We start from the raw sequence: 18,279 nt of genomic DNA on the forward strand, positions 1-18,279 counted from the left end.
GCTGGCAATAAATCCAGGCAGGATGGTTTGTTAGCTGGAGCCAGGGGATGATCCTGAGCAGGGAAGGCTCTCACGTGTCAAACCCTGGCAGCGCCGTGGCTCTAAATATCATCTCAAATCCCCAACTTACCGAGTATAACTTGCACTTGTCAGCTCGTGTTTGCGGATTATGAGGAGAAGCTGTCAAAAGTTTTCAGGCTCAGAGGCTGAACGGCACGTGGGGAGCTGTGGGGCCTCTGCATCTCCCCCTGCCTGGGATGCCGAGATGATCGGAGGAGCAGGGAGTTGGACTGAGTCAGTATTTGGGGAAGGGATTTTAGAAAATTTTATGTTAGCACTCTCTGATGTACAAAAACATCCCTATATATCAGCAACAGCCAAAATACCTCCAAAATCCTGCCTCCCCCCAAGTCACCGGTGCAGCCTCCGGCAGCAGGAAATGCTCTGAGTTTATAGAACTGTAATTGGAGGAGAAAAATCTTAATTAGAGAATATTTGCTCTGTGTGGATGGGGCGGGGGGAGAAGTGCTGATAAATGCAAAATGCAGAAAAGCAGAACTATTGTAATACTAGTTACAAAAAAAAAAAAGAAAGAGTAAGAAGTTATCTAAGAAGCTGCATCTAAGTGCTTCTGTGGGGGATAGTCCAGAGAAAAAGTGAGTTTGGCTTGAAAATTGTGAGTATTTAAGGAATATAATGTTGGGGTTTTCTTGGGCTTTTATTTGCCACTATTCAAGCCTCTGAGCTTGGTTTTCCAGGACTTCTCTGCAGGTGTGGTGGCTAGGAAGAGAGAATCTCAGTTGGCATTTGGATGGGCACATAGCAAGAAGCTTTTTTCAATTGATGCTCCTTCCCCATCCTGCAATATTGAGAAGCTTTTGTGGTTTTTGGGAAAGTTGTCCGGGCTGGATCTGGGCTGGAGGCTCTGGGCAGCAGAGCAGGCTTGGCAACAGTGACTGAGACGGATAACTTGAAAACGGGATCAGCAGCTGGAGGGGAAAAAAATCCTTTCTCCTTTCCATGAAAAATTGTCCATAGAGAAATGTAGCCAAAAATGGAGGAAAAACGGCGCCTGGTGCCTGGTTCTGCCAGGGGAGACAGATCTGCTGACAGACACACTGGGGAAATCATGGCTCTGTGGTAAGGAACTGCAGGATAAGGCCGTGCCAGGAGCACAGGGAAACTTGGCCACGCTGGCGTGGAGTTTAGGGATCTGTGTCAGTTGTGTCCTGCAGCCAGAGAGCATCTCCCAAGAGCAGCTCCCTCCTCACAGCCTGCATCCCTGCATCCCCAGCCCCACGTCCTCACCAAAGGATGCCCCACATCCAGCAGCATTGGCCTCAGCATCCCTGCGCCTGCAGCAACCCTGCTCCTGCAGCAGCCCCATGCCTGCAGCATCCCTGCGCCTGCAGCAGCCCTGCTCCTGCAGCATCCCTGCGCCTGCAGCATCCCTGCGCCTGAAGCAGCCCCATGCCTGCAGCATCCCTGCTCCTGCAGCATCCCTGCGCCTGCAGCAACCCTGCGCCTGCAGCAACCCTGCTCCTGCAGCATCCCTGCTCCTGCAGCATCCCTGCGCCTGCAGCATCCCTGCGCCTGCAGCATCCCCGTGCCTGCAGCAACCCTGCGCCTGCAGCATCCCTGCTCCTGCAGCATCCCTGCGCCTGCAGCATCCCTGCTCCTGCAGCATCCCCGTGCCTGCAGCAACCCTGCGCCTGCAGCATCCCCGTGCCTGCAGCAACCCTGCGCCTGCAGCATCCCTGCGCCTGAAGCAGCCCCGTGCCTGCAGCAACCCTGCTCCTGCAGCATCCCTGCGCCTGAAGCAGCCCCGTGCCTGCAGCAACCCTGCGCCTGCAGCAACCCTGCGCCTGCAGCATCCCTGCTCCTGCAGCATCCCTGTCCCTGCAGCATCCCTGCTCCTGCCGCATCCCTGCTCCTGCAGCATCCCTGTGCCTGCAGCATCCCTGCGCCTGCAGCATCCCCGTGCCTGTAGCAGCCCTGCTCCTGCAGCAGCCCAAGATCCATGGTGGGTCCTGTGGAATGTCATTAGCAGATAAATTATATGGAAATCTGTCATCGTTGTTGGCTCTGAGCCGGGAAGTGCAGCGCAGCTGGTTCAGATGGATCTTGGCTCGCTGGGCCATGCTGCAGAGGGAAGCAGAGAGGGTTTACAGGTCAGGTTTGCTTTTGGGGCTCCAATAAGAGTCTTTATTGTGCACATCCACACAGGGTTTGGTTTGTGATGGTCTGGGTGGAGGGTGGGTTCATTGTCCCCCTTTGGAGGTGCATTTCCAGCCCTTCCCAACAGCATTTGGCACAGGGATAAAGCTGATAAGCCTGTGCTGCATCTTCCCTGTGCTGCACTAACAAGTCCTTGCTGTGGAGGGAAGGAGCAGGGGTCTGGCCCAGCACAGGATTCTCTACAAGAGCAACTCAACCAGTTTCTTCATTTCTGTCAGCATGTGCTTTGTTCATCTTTATTCCACTTTTTCCTGGGCTAATTCCATCTCTTGCCCTTTTTTAATCCATTAATATCCAATTAAAATCCCATAGTGCTACACCCTATCACCCTCTCCACTTCTGCCACAGCTGGGACTCTGAATTATGCTTCCAGCATCAGTGCAGTTATTATTTCCCCTGTCCTGGCTGGAAAGGTGTGGATGTGGTCTGGATTTCTGGGGTGGAAATCCCTGGTGGGAGAAGTTGCAGACAGCTTTATTACTGCTGGTCCTGCTGTGGGCAGGGACCGTGCCCAAGTGCCTGGGGAACTCGAGAAGCCTCTTGGCTGGGTGACATCCATGAGTGTGTGGGCTAATGGCAGAAACCCCGTTTCTGGGAAGGTTTATCCAATCTGCTGGAGCTCGCCTGCGGGATTATCACGCAGAGAGCAAACCTGGTTTCTGCTTCCTTTTTGAGTGCCAGGGTGGAAACCTCAGGCTGGCTTTCACTGCTGCTTGGAAAGGCATGAACCGACTTCATGTCTGCTGCACAAATGGGTTGTAGCATGGTTTTCTCCCTCCCTCACCTTCAGCTCAAAGCTGTGACTCCCCGGGAATAGTATTAAGACTGGGGAAAGCCTCCTACAGAGATCCACAGCACCCTCAACTTGCTGCAAGGAGGGGGTGGGTAGCAAAGAAATGGATGGACGGGTGTCCCGGTGGATGGACGTCCCAGAAGATGGGGGTTGCATCAGATGGATGTCCCAGAAGATGGGGGTTGCATCAGATGGATGTCCCAGAAGAATGTGTGATCTGGCAGATGTGTGTCCCAGGAGACAAATGTCCCACTGGATGTATGTCCTGACTGATGGATGTCCCAGCCATGGACCCAGCCAAGGAAGCTGTCTCCACCATAAGGACATGGACCTCTACAGATAACCTGTTGTTCTCCTTTGAAGACCCATGTTAAATTTTCAGAAGTCATTGACCACCTTGTTGACTGCTGGGTCAGGTTTGGAAAGCCCTTGGCTGTCACCAGGTAAATTCCCCCAAGGAGAATTGCCTCACCTTTTTCCTGAAATTTGACATTGGGCTCTAATTTCCTGCCTGCTCTGTACCTCCACACACCCAGGAGCGAGTGCTGGCTCTGCCTGGCACCACAGAACACTGATGTTTTCAACATTAAGATCTTCCTGATGGTGACAGCTGCACCCAAGGACCGCACATGCCTCTTTAATTGCAAAGCAAGGAGCAGCACTGTGATCCCGATTTTGTGGGTTAGTCATGGTGACAATATTGAATTTCATGGTTGGGAGGAAGAAACAGGAGAAATTAAGTAAATGTTAATGGGACAGGACGGGTTTGCACATTCCTGTTGTGCGGGGCATCGCTGGGGTTCCAGCGGTGCTCCCCGAGGATGCTCTTCCCTGCATTAGAAAATATGTGTGTGATTCAGTAAGTGATAAAGTCAGCTCTGATTCTGTTCCTGGCATGAAAATTCACCTTGTGTGGGGTGAGAGAATGACTTGGAAGTGAATGAGAGTCACAGGAAGCTGCTCTTTGGAGTTCAGGGGTGTGCTGCATCTTCTGCCCTGGTGTGTGTCTGGGCTCTGCTGCCTCATCCCAGGAATGTGAAACTGGGCAGAGATGCTGCTTCTGTGGTTCAAACAGTGGATTTTCATCTCATATCATATTATCAAGTAGTCTAATTATTACTCATACGTCCTCTAAGGGAACCTCAGCTGAATGATGTGGCCTCTACCTCACAGGGCCAGGGGTTGGACATCAATGATCCTTTTGGGTCCCTTCCACGTCAGGATGTTCTATAATTGATATCCCCTTAATTTGATATTATTATTTTCAAAGGGGGAAGGCAGTATTTATCTCCCAGAGAGATGCCTGGGTTTAGGATACAGGAGCTAATTTCTAGCTGGAAGCTGTTGGATGGTGAGATCAGACTGGGGCCCATGGGGTGGTGACACTTCAGTGGTGGCATCACTGCGTGGTTCCAGCCCTGCTGCTGTCCCAGACAAGGCTGTGCCTCTCTGGTGGAGCGACTGGATTTTGGCTCCTCACATGGAGCTGGGAATAAAAGGCACTGAGGGGGTGGATTTTTAATTGTTTTGGCTGCAGGAGGAGCCCAGCGCGGAGCTGGTCCCATTACGTCTCTGTGTCCATCATTCTTCTCCCCAAGGACTGAGGGACGGATCAAGTGGCAGGAGGTGGAAGCTCAAATAACGGGAGCATAGGGTGACCTGGTGCAGGTGGGGGTGGTGGTGAGAGCTGGGGGGTTCACCCAGCTCATCCCAACCCGTCTGCCCCATCCCTTGCTGCCGAGGCCGGTGCCGAGCTGCCGAGTCCAAGGGCAGCTGCTGGGTCCCCCCCTCCTTCTGCCATGTGCTTTGGGGATGAGGAGAAAATTAATAATGCAAGTAGGAGAAGTACTTTCCACTCATGGTCTGGGTTTAGGATTTCTTTCTTCTTTTCTTGGGTTTATGAAGAGGTCAGAGGTTTGGCCAGAGCCCACCGTGCCAATGGGCTGGGGGAGTTTATTTGGATACTTGTGGGGGTTTGGGATACAGAAACCTGGCCCTGGATCATCAGATTAAAGGAAAAAGGCATTTCACCTCCTCAGATGGCCCTGATAGACAGGGAAAATCTGTTTTATTCCTCCTTGGCTGGCCATGGATTGCAAAGGCTCATTTTCCCCGACCAAGTAATTAGCTGGGCTTGTTTGCTAAGGACGAATTAAGCTGCTGCAGTAAGCAGGGCTCGGTCCAGGAGCTGCTGGCAGCCCTCACAGCTCACTTCTGCCTCACTTTTTATTTTTCTCCTGCCTTTTTCAATTAATTTCCTATTAATTTGGTTTGGAATGAAGTTCTCAAATGACTGATAAATCTTCTTTAAGCTTAGGAGCTAATCGGTCTTGGAGGAAGGAGAGTAATAGAGGGGAGGAAAAAAAGTGTGTCAGTTTCAGCAAATCTTTCAAATATGAAATGAAACAAATGGTAAATTGTCCTGTTGGGTTAATAGGAAAAAATCTGCTCTTTCAATACCCAAACCTCATCATCTTCTTGTCATACTGATACACTGGCATAAATATTGGTAAATATTAGTATATCAATATATACTCAGCCTTGGGAGATAGTTATCCTTCTTCGAACAGTACTTCAGAGCATTTTATTTTTTTGTTGTTGGCAACCGATTAAGAGTTTTCTATAAATCTTTAAGGGCCATGAACGCTGCCACTAATTAAAGGAGTTTGTATGCTATAGGGGACTCATTATTTAATTAAATTCATTAGGAGTCTTTTGTCGCCTCCAGCATGAGAGATTGGCAAATGTGACTTAAACTTTTATAAGAGCCTCACAGTATCCTTGAGGAAATTAAATTTTACATATACAGATATATATGTTTCTGTGGGGTCTGGATCTCACCCCTGTATGGCTCAGTCAACTTATCATTAATTTTTCTTTTTTAGCAAGTTTTTAGTTCCTGTGAAGGAACTGGGCAGGGGAAGGTGGTGGTTAAGTACACACAGGCAGTGGGAAAGGGCTTTTTCAAAGACATGGACATGGTTGTGATTGTTTTTAGAGGGTTTCTGTGGTAATTTCCTAAGATGGGAAAAAAGTAAGGGAAGTCCCGGTGTCGGAAGGGGCTGAGTTGTCCCAGGAGGAGTCGTGTTCATTGAAGTGGGTGAGGAAGATTCCCAAGAGCGCCTTGTCACAGGACAATGTGAACTTTTGCAGCATTTCCTACCTCATTTTCTGATTTTCTGTGTTCTGATTTATTTCCAGTGCTTAATGGCAGAATAGTTGGTCCAAATCTCTTGCATAAAAACAGATAACAGATAAAAATCTCTATAGTCCCAAACATCTCCCTCTTCTTCTACTATTTAGTCTGATTTTTTCCCCATCTTCTTCTCCTCTCACTGCAAACCCCCTCCTTTCCTTACAGCTCCACTCCAAGCACTTGCTTTGTTGTTCATCTTCCCAGCACACACTTAGAGTAAGAAATAGTAAAAAAAGTAGAGTAAAACCTGTGCACACCTGAGTAAACCAATTCTCGAGGCTGTGGTTGTGACAAGCTGGGGTGGGATGTGGGAGCTGCAGAGAGCTGGATGAGGGGAGGCTGCTCTGATTTTGGGGTCTATTCCAGCACGTCTGCGGGGCTGGGTGATCCCTGTTACCAGGTTATTCTGCCTCAGGGTGCCTGGGGGCTTCACTGCACATCAAATAATGACGCTCTCCCTGCTTACACGCAGGTGGAAATGCCTTTTGAGGGTTCCCAGCCAGAGGAGGCTGGGAGCAGAGCTCCCTGTGCTGGGTGAAGGCAAAGGCTCAAAGCCAAGGGTGCCAAAGGTGCGTGAAGGAAATTAATTCCCCTTTTCAGAGTGCCACAGTCATGGTTTCCTTATATTTCTTACATTGTCTTTATCCCCCATGTGCCTAGAGGAGCCCAAAGGCACCACCTTATGGTGCAGGTTAAACCCCCAGATGAAGTGTCTCATTACAGGGGGTAGAAAACAGAGCATGGGCTGAAACACCTGCCAGGATTTCTGTAATCTCATGGAAAAAGGTTGGATGTGTGCATGGAGACAGGTCCCACTCATGGTGCTGCATCATCTTCTGGCAGCTTTTGTAGTAGACACAGCCCCTGGTGGCTTTGGGGTTGTTTTCTTCTGGAGACATTGGGGGTATTTAGAATTTTTTTATAATACAAACAACAACTTGCAAGACTCAGTGATTCAATATGATGAGTGCAGGGAGAGTTGGAGGGGCACAGGGTGTTTCATAGCATCCCGCTCCCTCAGGAGCAGCACTTGCCCAGGGTGGAAAAGCAGGAATGTATAATGAAATATTTGGGATCTGATTATTAAACTGGGCATTATTTTGGTGGAATGGGACGTATGTGGAGCAGGGAGCCACAGGGCACTTCTGCAGCACTGCCAAGGATCAGGTTCAGTATTGGGTAAAGCATTAATGTACAGAAATGACTGAAATTCCTTGTCCTATGTGAGGTTTCTGTGAGATTTCTCCCTGCATTGCCAGCCTTCCACAGCTGTCCCGGGCTCCATGGTCAGCGAGCATCCCTCACTGGTGAATGAGGAGGGAAAACATGAAGGTTTTGGGTTCCTCTTAGGGCTGTTGAAACACCCATCACATCGCACGGTGCCTCTGCTCCATCCCCTCATCCCGACACAGCACCATGGAGCTGGAAGGGGACACTCGGGGAGCCGTGCCTGGGCTCATGGGAGCGCTGCCAGCATCCGCCTCGCTGCTGAAAATAAACCAGTTGTGGTTTATTTATCCTGGAGAGGGAGCAGCAGGTTTTCCTGCGCCAGGCCCCGAGGCTGAGGCAGCAGTTTTGCTCCCAAACCTTGTTTTCCAGGGTCTGAGCTGTGCCTTGGGGGATGGGCAGTGGTGAGGAGCCACAGAGGTGACGTGATGGGCATTTTGAGGGGTGCAGCGACGGGGATGAATTGGGCATCTTCTCCCAGTCCAGGCCCCGGGATTGTAATTTTGGTGCTTTTTCCTTGGAGAATAAAAGAGATGGAGTCAAGGGGCTGCCATGCCCCCCATGCTGGAGTCATCCTCTCTCCCACAGCCATGAAAGCCGACCGCAAGCGCTTGAAGGGGGAGAAGACAGACCTGGTGAGCCAGATGCAGCAACTGTACGCCACGCTGGAGAGCCGAGAGGAGCAGCTCCGGGACTTCATCCGGAACTACGAACAGCACAGGAAAGTGAGTGCAGAGCCCAGCACCATGGTCTCGTGGCACAGAGGGCTGGCAGCAGGTTGAGTGTGAAACCTGGTTTGTAATCAGGGAAAATCCCACGAAAGCTCCAGCTGGACTCCGGTGGAGTTGGGATGGACCACAGCAGGTTAAAGTTAAATAAATGCTGGAGGAAATAGAGCCAGACCTGGGGAATTTGATGTAATTTTAACCAGGTGCACAGTGAGCACTGCTTTTTGGACCGGCTGCATTCCGGATCTCCCCAAAAAGGGTTGACATTCCTGCCAGCACAGGGCTCTTGTGACACCTGAAGATACTGCTTGTGGTTGGGTGGTCCCCAAGGGGGTTGTGACAGAGGCATTTTTAGTAGCATGTGGATTTTCCCTTCCTGATGGCCACCCCCTGTCCCGGCAGGAGAGCGAGGACGCAGTGAAAGCCCTGGCAAAGGAGAAGGACCTCCTGGAGCGGGAGAAGTGGGAGCTGCGGCGGCAGGCCAAGGAGGCCACGGACCACGCCAGTGCCCTCCGCTCCCAGCTCGACCTGAAGGACAACCGCATGAAGGAGCTGGAGGCCGAGTTGGCCATGGTGAGCTGGATAATTAATATAGATCTGAGTGCTGCAGTGGTTGCACTACTGCAATACTTACAGGAAAAAACTCCATCTCTCAGAAGGAGCTTGATATCTTTGGCACAGGGAACATCACTCAGAAACAACTTGATATCCCTGGCATGGGGAGCGGCACAGTTTGGATCTTTGCTTGCCCAGGGGAGGGTGGGTTTGGTGTGCAGTGTGTTGCTGCTTGTTCTGCTGCTCCAGGAGATGTTCATATGGTTTTCCCGTTCCATCACCACCACCTTGCTGTCCTTCCCAGGCCAAGCAGTCCCTGGCTACGCTGACCAAGGACGTGCCCAAGCGCCATTCCTTGGCCATGCCGGGCGAGACGGTGCTGAACGGCAACCAGGAGTGGGTGATGCAGGCTGACCTCCCGCTGACCGCCGCCATCCGGCAGAGCCAGCAGACCCTCTACCACTCACACCCCCAGCACTCGGCGGACCGGCAAGGTGGGCACCCCATGGATCAGGACATGGGCAAGTCTCAGGGACAAACCCCTTCCGGGGAGGAAAGAAGTTGGTTAAAACCACTCCCACCAAATATGTTTATGGAAGTGCATCAGAGGCTTTGCTGGTGCTGACTCCCTGTTTTCCCCCTGCCTTCCAGCGGTCAGAGTGAGCCCCTGTCATTCCCGGCAGCCGTCCATCATCTCCGATGCCTCCGCGGCCGAGGGCGACCGGTCGTCCACGCCGAGTGACATCAACTCGCCCCGGCATCGAACGCACTCGCTCTGCAACGTAAGGCCCTGCCTGGTGGGGGCTGTGGTGCCCTGATTTGGGGAGATTGGCTCTGGGGATTCTGCGGGGCCTCTGCTTCCCAAAACAGCGTTGGGTTTGGAGTGGGGAGCACATTGGGGCTTGGCTGACCTGGAAAGCTGCTGCCCTGGGGTTTGTCCCAGCCCCACTGCAGTTCAGCTGCACAAATGCTGCCTTTTGCTATGGGGGGTGGATGGTCTCAGGCTGTGTTGGGGTTGATTCAATGGATCCATCTCCTTGTGTCATAGGGGGACAGTCCTGGACCGGTACAGAAGAACTTGCACAATCCAATCGTACAGGTAGGGCACAAATCCTCTCAAATCCTGCTTGTGAGACCCCTTACTGTGTTAGAAAGTACTCGAAGGTGGGGGGGGGGGTCAGAGGCACTGATTCAGGATGAATGGAAGTCATCCTGGATTGTAAATCTGGGATGTCGCATATTCCCATAATTTGCCCCGAAACCTGGGTAATGCCGTAGGCATTCACTGAGCTCAGGCCTGTCGCAGTGTTGGTTTTTATAAGGCCCAGCCAAAGCAGGTTATTCTTCTGTATTTGTCCCTAAAACTGGGATGTTTTTGCAATCCAGACAGATGCTCTGACCATTTATTCTCAGAGCTGGAATCCCGATCCAGTTGAATTAAGAGGCCAAAATCCCAGAATGTGAAGAGGGGGCCCAATTACACTGCAAATTCCACCACACAGGTTTCAGGAATATTATTGTATTTTTGTCCAGGATCTTAACATTACTTTGGACATGGATGAAAAGATTTTGTGGCATCTGGATGCAAATATTTTTTGGGACCTGAACCGAATGTTTTTTGGCACTGGGACCACATGGTCCATTATCCTTGGTGTGGGGGAAGGGGAAAAATAGTGAAGGAAAAGCTGGTTGCCCAAACTCATGTCTTCTCCTCCCACAGTCTCTAGAAGACCTGGAAGACCAAAAACGGAAAAAGAAGAAAGAGAAGATGGGCTTTGGCTCCATCTCCAGGGTGTTTGCCCGGGGCAAGCAGCGCAAGTCCCTCGATCCCGGTCTCTTCGACGGGACGGCCCCCGACTACTACATCGAGGAGGATGCGGACTGGTGACGGCGCTGGAGCCTCTCCCGGCACCGCACATGTACATATCCCACATCCCACATCCCCCGTCCCGCCTGTGGACGTGTTACCTGTTGTCTTGGGAGCGATGCAGCTGTGTCGTAACTACAGTTTTTTCCCTTTTTTCCATGTTTTTTTTGTTTTTTCTCCATCCTGGTAACTCCTTTGTTGTCACTTCAGTTTGTCAGTTTGGGTTGGGGTTTTGTTCCTGTTTTCGGGGGGGGGTTTCTGTTCTTTTTCTTGTTCTTTTGACAAAACTTGAAACTTGAAGGACTGCTGTGTCTCTGTAAATACCAGAAATATTGTGCACTTTGTGCTTGTGACGTCTCTTGTCCGAAACCCGCTGTTTTCCGGAGCCCAGCCCGCGGGATGTCCTTGCTTGGGGACAAAGGACCTGCCCAGCTGAGGGATCTTAGAGAGAAAACACACAAAAACAACAAAAGAAAGTCTCCTTCGCTGTGATGTCTTCCTGGCCGAGCCCCGCGGAGGCAACCCGGGCTGGTTGTTACGCCTGCCGGTCTGGAAATAAGTGTTTTAACGTTCCTTTTTAGTTGTTTTAATTTATTTGCACAAACCCAGAGGAGCTATTCTAACTAAATTATTGCAGAAGTTTTGGGATTTTTATATTTTTCCACGTCGGTTGGGATGGGGCGGGGAGGAGGAAGGGGGTGTTTGTACTGTACTGTCCTGGGAAGCTGCTGTTGGGGGGAATTGGGGGTGTCGGAGCCGTGGACCCCCCACCCCGGGCTCCCTCGGCTGCCCCAGGAGCACTTAACGCCTTGGAAAACGCAAACCTAAACACGTGCCGGGAAATCAGACGGGGGGAAGCTGGTGGGAGCTTTGCCCGCTGTTTTTCCCTGCTTTTGGGGGGCTCACCCTTTGCTTCAAGTAAAATTTAGGGGGATCTGGCACAAGCTGGGAGCAGGGGAAAGGTGATATCCCAAGATATCCCGTATCCCAAGACATTGCCCAGATAGGGCCGGCCACCCTGCTCCAGTTTGGAGTGTTACTGCCCTCAGGGGGGCTGGGGAAATCGGTACGAGTCCCCACTGGGGAGGTTTTTCTGGCTCTGGGGTGATTTGGAAGCACAGGTGGAGCTTGTTCTTCCAAATCCCTTAGAAATGCCCCCAAACCACCCCCCGGCGCAGCGGCCGCTTCCCCTCTCCACTAACACGTGCCGCGCTCTGCTTATGCCAAGATAAGTACCTTATGCTTTAATGCTTACAATATAATTTTAAGCTCTTAAAAAAAATGTATTAAGATTTATTTAATGAACTATAATAGTGTATTATTTTTCTTAATTCCGATACGCGCCCTGGTTGAGAAAAAAAAGGGTATTTTGTCTTAAATCACCGAACGAAACCGATGCCCTCGCGCTGTGTATTCCATTCCAAGGGATGATGCAGAGAGGCCATGGAGGGGTGACAGAGGGACCAGCCCCCCCAGGCTCTCCTGGGGTGGCAGGGCAGGCTTTGCCCTGTGGCATCTTTTCTCTGCAGAGAAGCATTTTTATACATTTTGTTGTTTTTTGGGTTTTGTTTTGGTTTTTTTTTTGTTCTTGCATTTTTATAATTTAAACTCTAAACCACCAGAACAGATGAGCGATCTCCTGGTTATCAAGTAGTTTCCTTTGCATTTCAGCTTTTTTGTAAATTAGGGAATAATTCTAAAAATTACTAAGAGGATGATTTATTTAAAAGAGAACTTCGCTAAATAGCATATGAATTATGGGTAACATTAGATTTAACTTTTCCCCCCGTGAGCCGGGGAGAATCCTTGAAGGCATGGATGCAAATATAAAATTATAAAAGATCTAAATAAAGCTTATTTTAAAGTATGGATGAACTCCATGTGGTTTAATTGGAGATCCTGGACTGGTGTTGGCATCTCTGCTGTGTCACTAGGGTGCAGGACACCCTGAGTGCCACGTGGATTTGGGGGACTCCGGGGTGATGGGAGCATGCAGGAGAAGGCTGGACCAGCTTTTCCCCGGACCAGTTGTCACCCAAATGCCTGCTCCCGAATGAAATGATGCTGGCAGGAGACTGGGGCCGTCTGCCTCTGTATGAAATGGGGATTTCAAGGGTTTAAGGTATGGATTTGGGGTGAACAGGCTGATTTCCCTCTTGGATATGGAAAATATAATGAGAAGGATCAAGAACAGCAGGAGGGATGGAGAAATCAGAAAGTGGTGTGCTCCAACTTTTGTTAATGGATAAATTATTGTTACCAATGTACAAGTTGATAAATTATTACTATTGTTACTATTATTCAGATGACATTGGTGACCTGTAGGGTTGTGCCAGCACTTCCAGTGGGGCCTGATGCCATTTTGGGGTCAATGACTGTGTTTGCAGGCTGGAGCAAAGGCAACCTGCAATGATTTTCAAGCCCATAATGAGGGTACAGATCAAGAGATCAAGAAAGGTACCTTTTCTTCTGTTTTTTTTCCCCAACAGAAACAGCCTCCTTGGGGTTTGGGAGCAGCTGCAGAGCAGGTAAGAGCCACCATAGTGTGAAATGGGGAGAGCTGGAGCAAAGAAAAATAGGAAAAACTCAGGAGAAGCCAGCTGGCTCTCCAACTCTATCACCTGCAGCATTAATGCGAATTAAAGGTGGCATTAAAGGATAACTGCTGAGCGTGGCAAACACGAGCCAGGCACAGACCGTGGCAGCGTTCGCTGCACTTGGAGCAGTTCCCTGCTAAGATTTGGTGTTGTCCTTTGTGCATAGGATGGGGTGTGGGTGCTCATCCATCCCATCCATGGTTTTAAAAGTTTTGGGAGCCAGGAACTTGGCAGAGCTGTGGGTGCCCCACCACTCCTGGTAAGGCTTCTGCCCCTGTGCTGTGGGGACCACACCAGACCCTGTGTAGGGGGACACAGGTGTCACCTCCTGCCCCAGAGCCACGGCAAGCAGAGGGGCCTCGCTCCCTGTGTCTGTGATGTCCTGGGCTGGGGGTGGGGGGGGGAGGGAGGGTGGTGTCTTCTTTGTGGCTTTGTCCCCCTTCATCTACACTTGCCTGGCAGTGGAGGCTGTAGGAACCTTATCCCTGCTGCATCTCTCCTGCATCCCTCTCACATCAGCCTCATCCCTGCTGCATCCCTGCTGCATCCCTGCTGCATCCCTGCTGCATCCCCCTCACATCAGCCTCATCCCTGCTGCATCCCTGCCGTGCTGGTTGCTGCAGCACCGTGCTGCGCTGCTGCCACCGTGTGAGCAGTGCCCGAGTTTCTAGGCCCCGGGTGTGCTTGTTTTAGGTGTGACCCGCCCACGTTGGTGCACTTTGCACCATGCACCTTGCTGTGCAGACGCTTGCAGAGCCTTTTCTCTGGCGAGGACTTTAGACTGAGAAAGGAAAATATCCCAACACCGCATCAGGGCATGGGGTGTTGTGTGGGATGGCCAGGGTACCCCACAGAGGGGACACCCCGTGTCCCCAGCACCCTTTCCTGGTGTGTAACCCAGCTGTGCTGGTCCTGGCATCATCTCTGGGTGACATTACAACAGAAGCTGCATTTACCTGCCATGCCACAGCCGTGCACTGGTAACCTGTGGGTCAGGAATGGGGCTGAGAGGTCACAGCAGGGAAACGGGGGTGAGTCTGGGACATTTCCTGCCTTGGCACTGACTCACCCCATGGCTTTAGCTGGTGATCTCCCCAGGCTGGATTTTTGGTGATAAAGAGCTAAACCGGTGTACACCAAATAGCTGAATAAATCATCAGGAGGTTGGTGGGGTTTGGCATGGGGTTGGTCACAGAGTGTGGGTGGTGCTGGTGATGCCTTAGATTTTAACTTTTATATTTTTCAAATCCTGCACTGCCTGGTGTGTAACTCTGGAGTTTCTTGTAGCCTGTTCATTTCTGCTCTCTCATGCTGGGCAGACATAACAAAGCCTCTCCGGGCCTGCTCTCCAAGGACATCCAGACTGTCCTAGGCCCAAAAAGTATAAACCAAAGAGCTGCTAAGGGGGGGTAAGCTCTGGGGAATTACATCATTAACTGAAGCTTTAATTGAAGAATTAACCCTGATATGCAAATGAACCAAACCTATAAAAGTGTGAAGAACTCGTGACCTGTTGTCCATCTTGGGGTCCATCTCAGCAATAGCCTCTGGCCTCCAGGGGGTACCTTTGAAGGCCTTTCAAATAAATACCTACTTTTATTCCCTTACTCCTGTCTAGTCTCTGTGTCTAGGAGGCCTCTTAAGGCATCACTGGTATCTCCCCAAAAGCTGGTGTCAAGGGCTGCTGCTGAGGCTGCTGGTTTATTGTTCAGGACTGCTGAAAATTTGGGAATGTGCCTGTCATAAATTCACCTATTTTCAGTGTTTTCCCTGGAGGAGTTTTCTACTAGTGCTGCTTTGTATGTATAAAGCCAACACTGGAAATGTCTTTGAGTCCTTGCCTGCGCAGCCCCAGGGATGCAGCAGTGCCCGTGGGTATCCCTCACTGCAGACATCCTTTGGGACATCCTGCTCTGCCATTGTCCCTGCAGCTGTCCCCACTTCAGCCCCTGTCTTTACCTTCCCGCTGCCCCGACCTGACACAAGCACCAGCAGAGCACAGACCGAGCGGCTCTGCTCCATCCAACCAGGACACTGGAGCTGAGCTAAGGCCTCATATCCAGGTAAGAAGGTTTCCTTGGAGTTTTATTACTGCTAGTGGTTGATTTCCCAGCATTTTCCTGTTCTTGGGCACAAGCCCTTATTTACCATCTGCTCCTAATTTTGAAAAGCTACATTCAGCTCTGCTCAGCTCTTTTAAATAACCAGCCACACGACACCACCATAGCTCTTCTCTTCCAGCCGTGTTCTCCTCAAGCCCAGGGTCTCCTGTTCCCAAATCCTGCCCAAGCCAGAGCTTCACCAGTGGGATGCAGCAGCCCCCGGAGCAGCTCCAGGAGGAAGCAGCAGGTTATTTACTGTTATTACTGTTAACACAGAGGCTTTATTTACACTGTTTTCCAGCTGCAGACGTGCGTGCGCTCGGAGTGGCAGACGGTGACCTGGCACGGTGGTTGAACTGGTTGTACCGGAACCGCCAGGTCCCGGCAGCCCCGGGGACACCGGATCCTCACCCTGCCAGGAGATGCTGGCAGGTCACACCCTCCCACCGGGAGCGTGCGGAAATGCCTCCCAAGTGGCTGGTTTTCCTCTTTTTTCCCACTTGCATGGCAGGTTCCCAGCCTGCAGCCCCGACAGGGACTCTAAAGTGGGGTGTAGAAACTAAGGCGTGAGGAAGAGAGAGGAAAGTATAGACCAGTGCGTGTGGGCTGGGAATGGGATCTGAGGGAGCCCACCATGGAGCAGGCTGGGATGGGATTTCATCCTGGGGGCAAAGCTGGGGCCCTAACACGTTCCATTATATATTGTATTTATATATATATTATATTTCTGGTGTTAATTAGCTGTTAACTCTATTAATCATCAAACCGCAGAATAGTTTGGATAGGAAGGGACCTTAAAGCCCATCTCATCCCACCCTTGCCATGGGCAGGACACCTTCCACTGTCCCAGGTTGCTCCGAGCCCCACCCAAGCTGGACTTGAACACTCCCAGGGATGGGGCAGCCACAGCTTCTCTGGGCACCCTGTGCCAGGGCCTCACCATCCTCTCAGGGAAGAATTTCTTCTTCATATCTAATCTAGATCTACACTCTGCCAGTTTGAACCCATTTCACCTTGCCCTATCGCTCCATGGCCTTGTAATATGGTATTTATACCACAGCCATTCAGCTGTGGGTATCCAGGAGTCACCTGGAGCAGTGCTTTTGGCTCACTGTTGGAAAGTTTTGGAGGAATCCAGCAACATGTCTAGGCTTCCACTGGTGACTTTAACATACATGTTGAGCACCTTTGAGCAGGAAAAAGCAGGGAAATGTGCCAGTGAGCAATTTCTAAGGCAGGATAATATGAGCCCCTGGCACCTCTGCATGCAGCAGGGCATCAGATGCCCCTCTGAAAGGCCGTTTTGTTGCCTGCTGGTGGCTCTGGTGGGGCTCCAGTTCCCTCCTTGGCATTCCTGTGCTCTGTACCCTGCATACCTGGCTGGATAAACACTCTGGAAAAGTCCCAGCCCGCCCTGAACTGGGCAGGGAGTGTTTGCACGGGGAGGATTTGAGCTGCCACAGATAAATCCCCACACTGGGATGGCTGCGGAGCTGGAACAGGAAATGAGCCCAAGGGATGGATGTGAATACATTATCCCACAGAGAATGTGCATCAGGGAGAGGCAGGTGCTTTAGCAGGCATCCAAGGGGTGAAGGCAAGGCCCCCCCCTCCTTGATCCTGCTCCACTGCCACTGAAAAGCCCATTCCTGGCCAACATTCAGCTTTGTGGAGTGGGAACCCGAGGAGCCACGTTATGAATGTCCCCTCTGTGCTCACGGTCTCCAGGGCCTCTGCAGGGGGCTGACCTGGCTCAGGCACAGAACTCGCCCTGCGCCAGATCGGCGACAGTTGCTGTGTGAAGTCCATGTTCCCCCCACTTTCTTGCAGAGAAAACAATTCCCTGTTATGTCCCCTGACTGCCAGAGCTGCTTGGGATGTCGGGTTTGTGTTTGACACAGGAAGGTGGAGAAGGAGAGGGGGAAATCTGCCTGAAGTGGGGCAAATTTGCCTGAGCCAGTGGCCAAGCCAGAAAATGCAAAACCATCCATCCAAGGAAAAAACCATATGCGGTTATGTTTAATAATTATTTCTTTGTATAGCACGGCTCTCAGAATTGCCCTTTGATTAGAGGGGGGAGGTCTCGCTGCCGTGCGCCAGGGCAGGTGAGTCAGTGGAAAATACCATCGGCTCCATGCGGGATTGTGCTTGTAGGGAGAGATGCAGGGAAGCAAAGGGGGTTTCCCAAGCATCCTAAACACCAGTGGCCCCAAGGCAGGGCTGTGGAGCTGAGTCACGCCAGGTAATATGACACGTTTCATTGGGTTCGTGATGGCTTTTGCCTTCACAAGGTCTCGCAGGGCTTAAGGGACAGGAAAAACTGCAGTGGCTCGTCCAGCAGCACAGTGATGCAGTTTTTTTGCTTAGATCGGGGATGATACCCTGAGTATCATCTCCAACAGGATTTGTGTCCTTGGTGGTGTTTGTTATTACAGCTGGGTGTGAGAAGAGCCTGGAAAAACACATCCCCATTGCTGCTGGGGTGGCAGCCAAGGAGAGGTGACACTGGACACAGCATTAGTTGCATTGAAGTTTGCCAGAGCCCAGCTCTGCTCCCCATGGTTCAGTCTGGAAACCATGGGGATGTCTGGCTATGAGACCAAGGCATGTGGCCAGAAGCTGTGGTGAGGGCCATGCCTGAAATGGCTCTTCCTGGCAAGTGAGTGGTTAACTGGGAGTGTTTATAGAGCAGCAGCCTGATAAAAAGTGTTTTCCAGGCTCTCTGTGAGTGCAAGCTTGGCTTTGCAGGGATATTGGCTTTGCTCTGTTGAATGCAGTGATGAGCCTGAGTGATTGGAGTTCCTCAAAATGAGGCTTCTGCAAACACAGCTTGGAACTGATTGAGAAAAAGCTCCACTCATCAGTAAAAGACAGTTTTACAAAGCAGGTCCATTGAAAGATGGGTTTTAAACTATTAGAATAAAAACTAAAACTTGCATTAGGTGTTGGGAATAAATTTTCCCATGGGAGGGTGGT

The 18,279-nt window shown here is 51.1% G+C and overlaps 1 protein-coding gene across 3 annotated transcripts in view; it reads left to right on the forward strand.

The window, feature by feature from the left end:
* KAZN (kazrin, periplakin interacting protein) overlaps window positions 1-12,471 on the forward strand; it is a 203,570-nt gene extending 191,099 nt beyond the window's left edge. For all 3 annotated transcript variants that reach the window (XM_042051345.1, XM_042051346.1, XM_042051348.1), the window contains 6 exons: window positions 8,043-8,179; window positions 8,585-8,755; window positions 9,042-9,231; window positions 9,389-9,519; window positions 9,786-9,836; window positions 10,458-12,471. In XM_042051345.1, coding sequence (XP_041907279.1) covers window positions 8,043-8,179; window positions 8,585-8,755; window positions 9,042-9,231; window positions 9,389-9,519; window positions 9,786-9,836; window positions 10,458-10,625 — 848 coding nt within the window. In that variant the 3' untranslated portion in view covers window positions 10,626-12,471. The remainder of the gene's footprint in view (window positions 1-8,042; window positions 8,180-8,584; window positions 8,756-9,041; window positions 9,232-9,388; window positions 9,520-9,785; window positions 9,837-10,457) is intronic.
* The last annotated feature ends 5,808 nt before the right edge of the window (window positions 12,472-18,279 follow it).

Source organism: Corvus kubaryi, unplaced genomic scaffold, assembly GCF_017639235.1.
Source record: "Corvus kubaryi isolate FWS band 111438036 unplaced genomic scaffold, C.kubaryi_AGA036_p1.0 75, whole genome shotgun sequence".
In the NCBI taxonomy this organism is placed as follows: domain Eukaryota; kingdom Metazoa; phylum Chordata; class Aves; order Passeriformes; family Corvidae; genus Corvus; species Corvus kubaryi.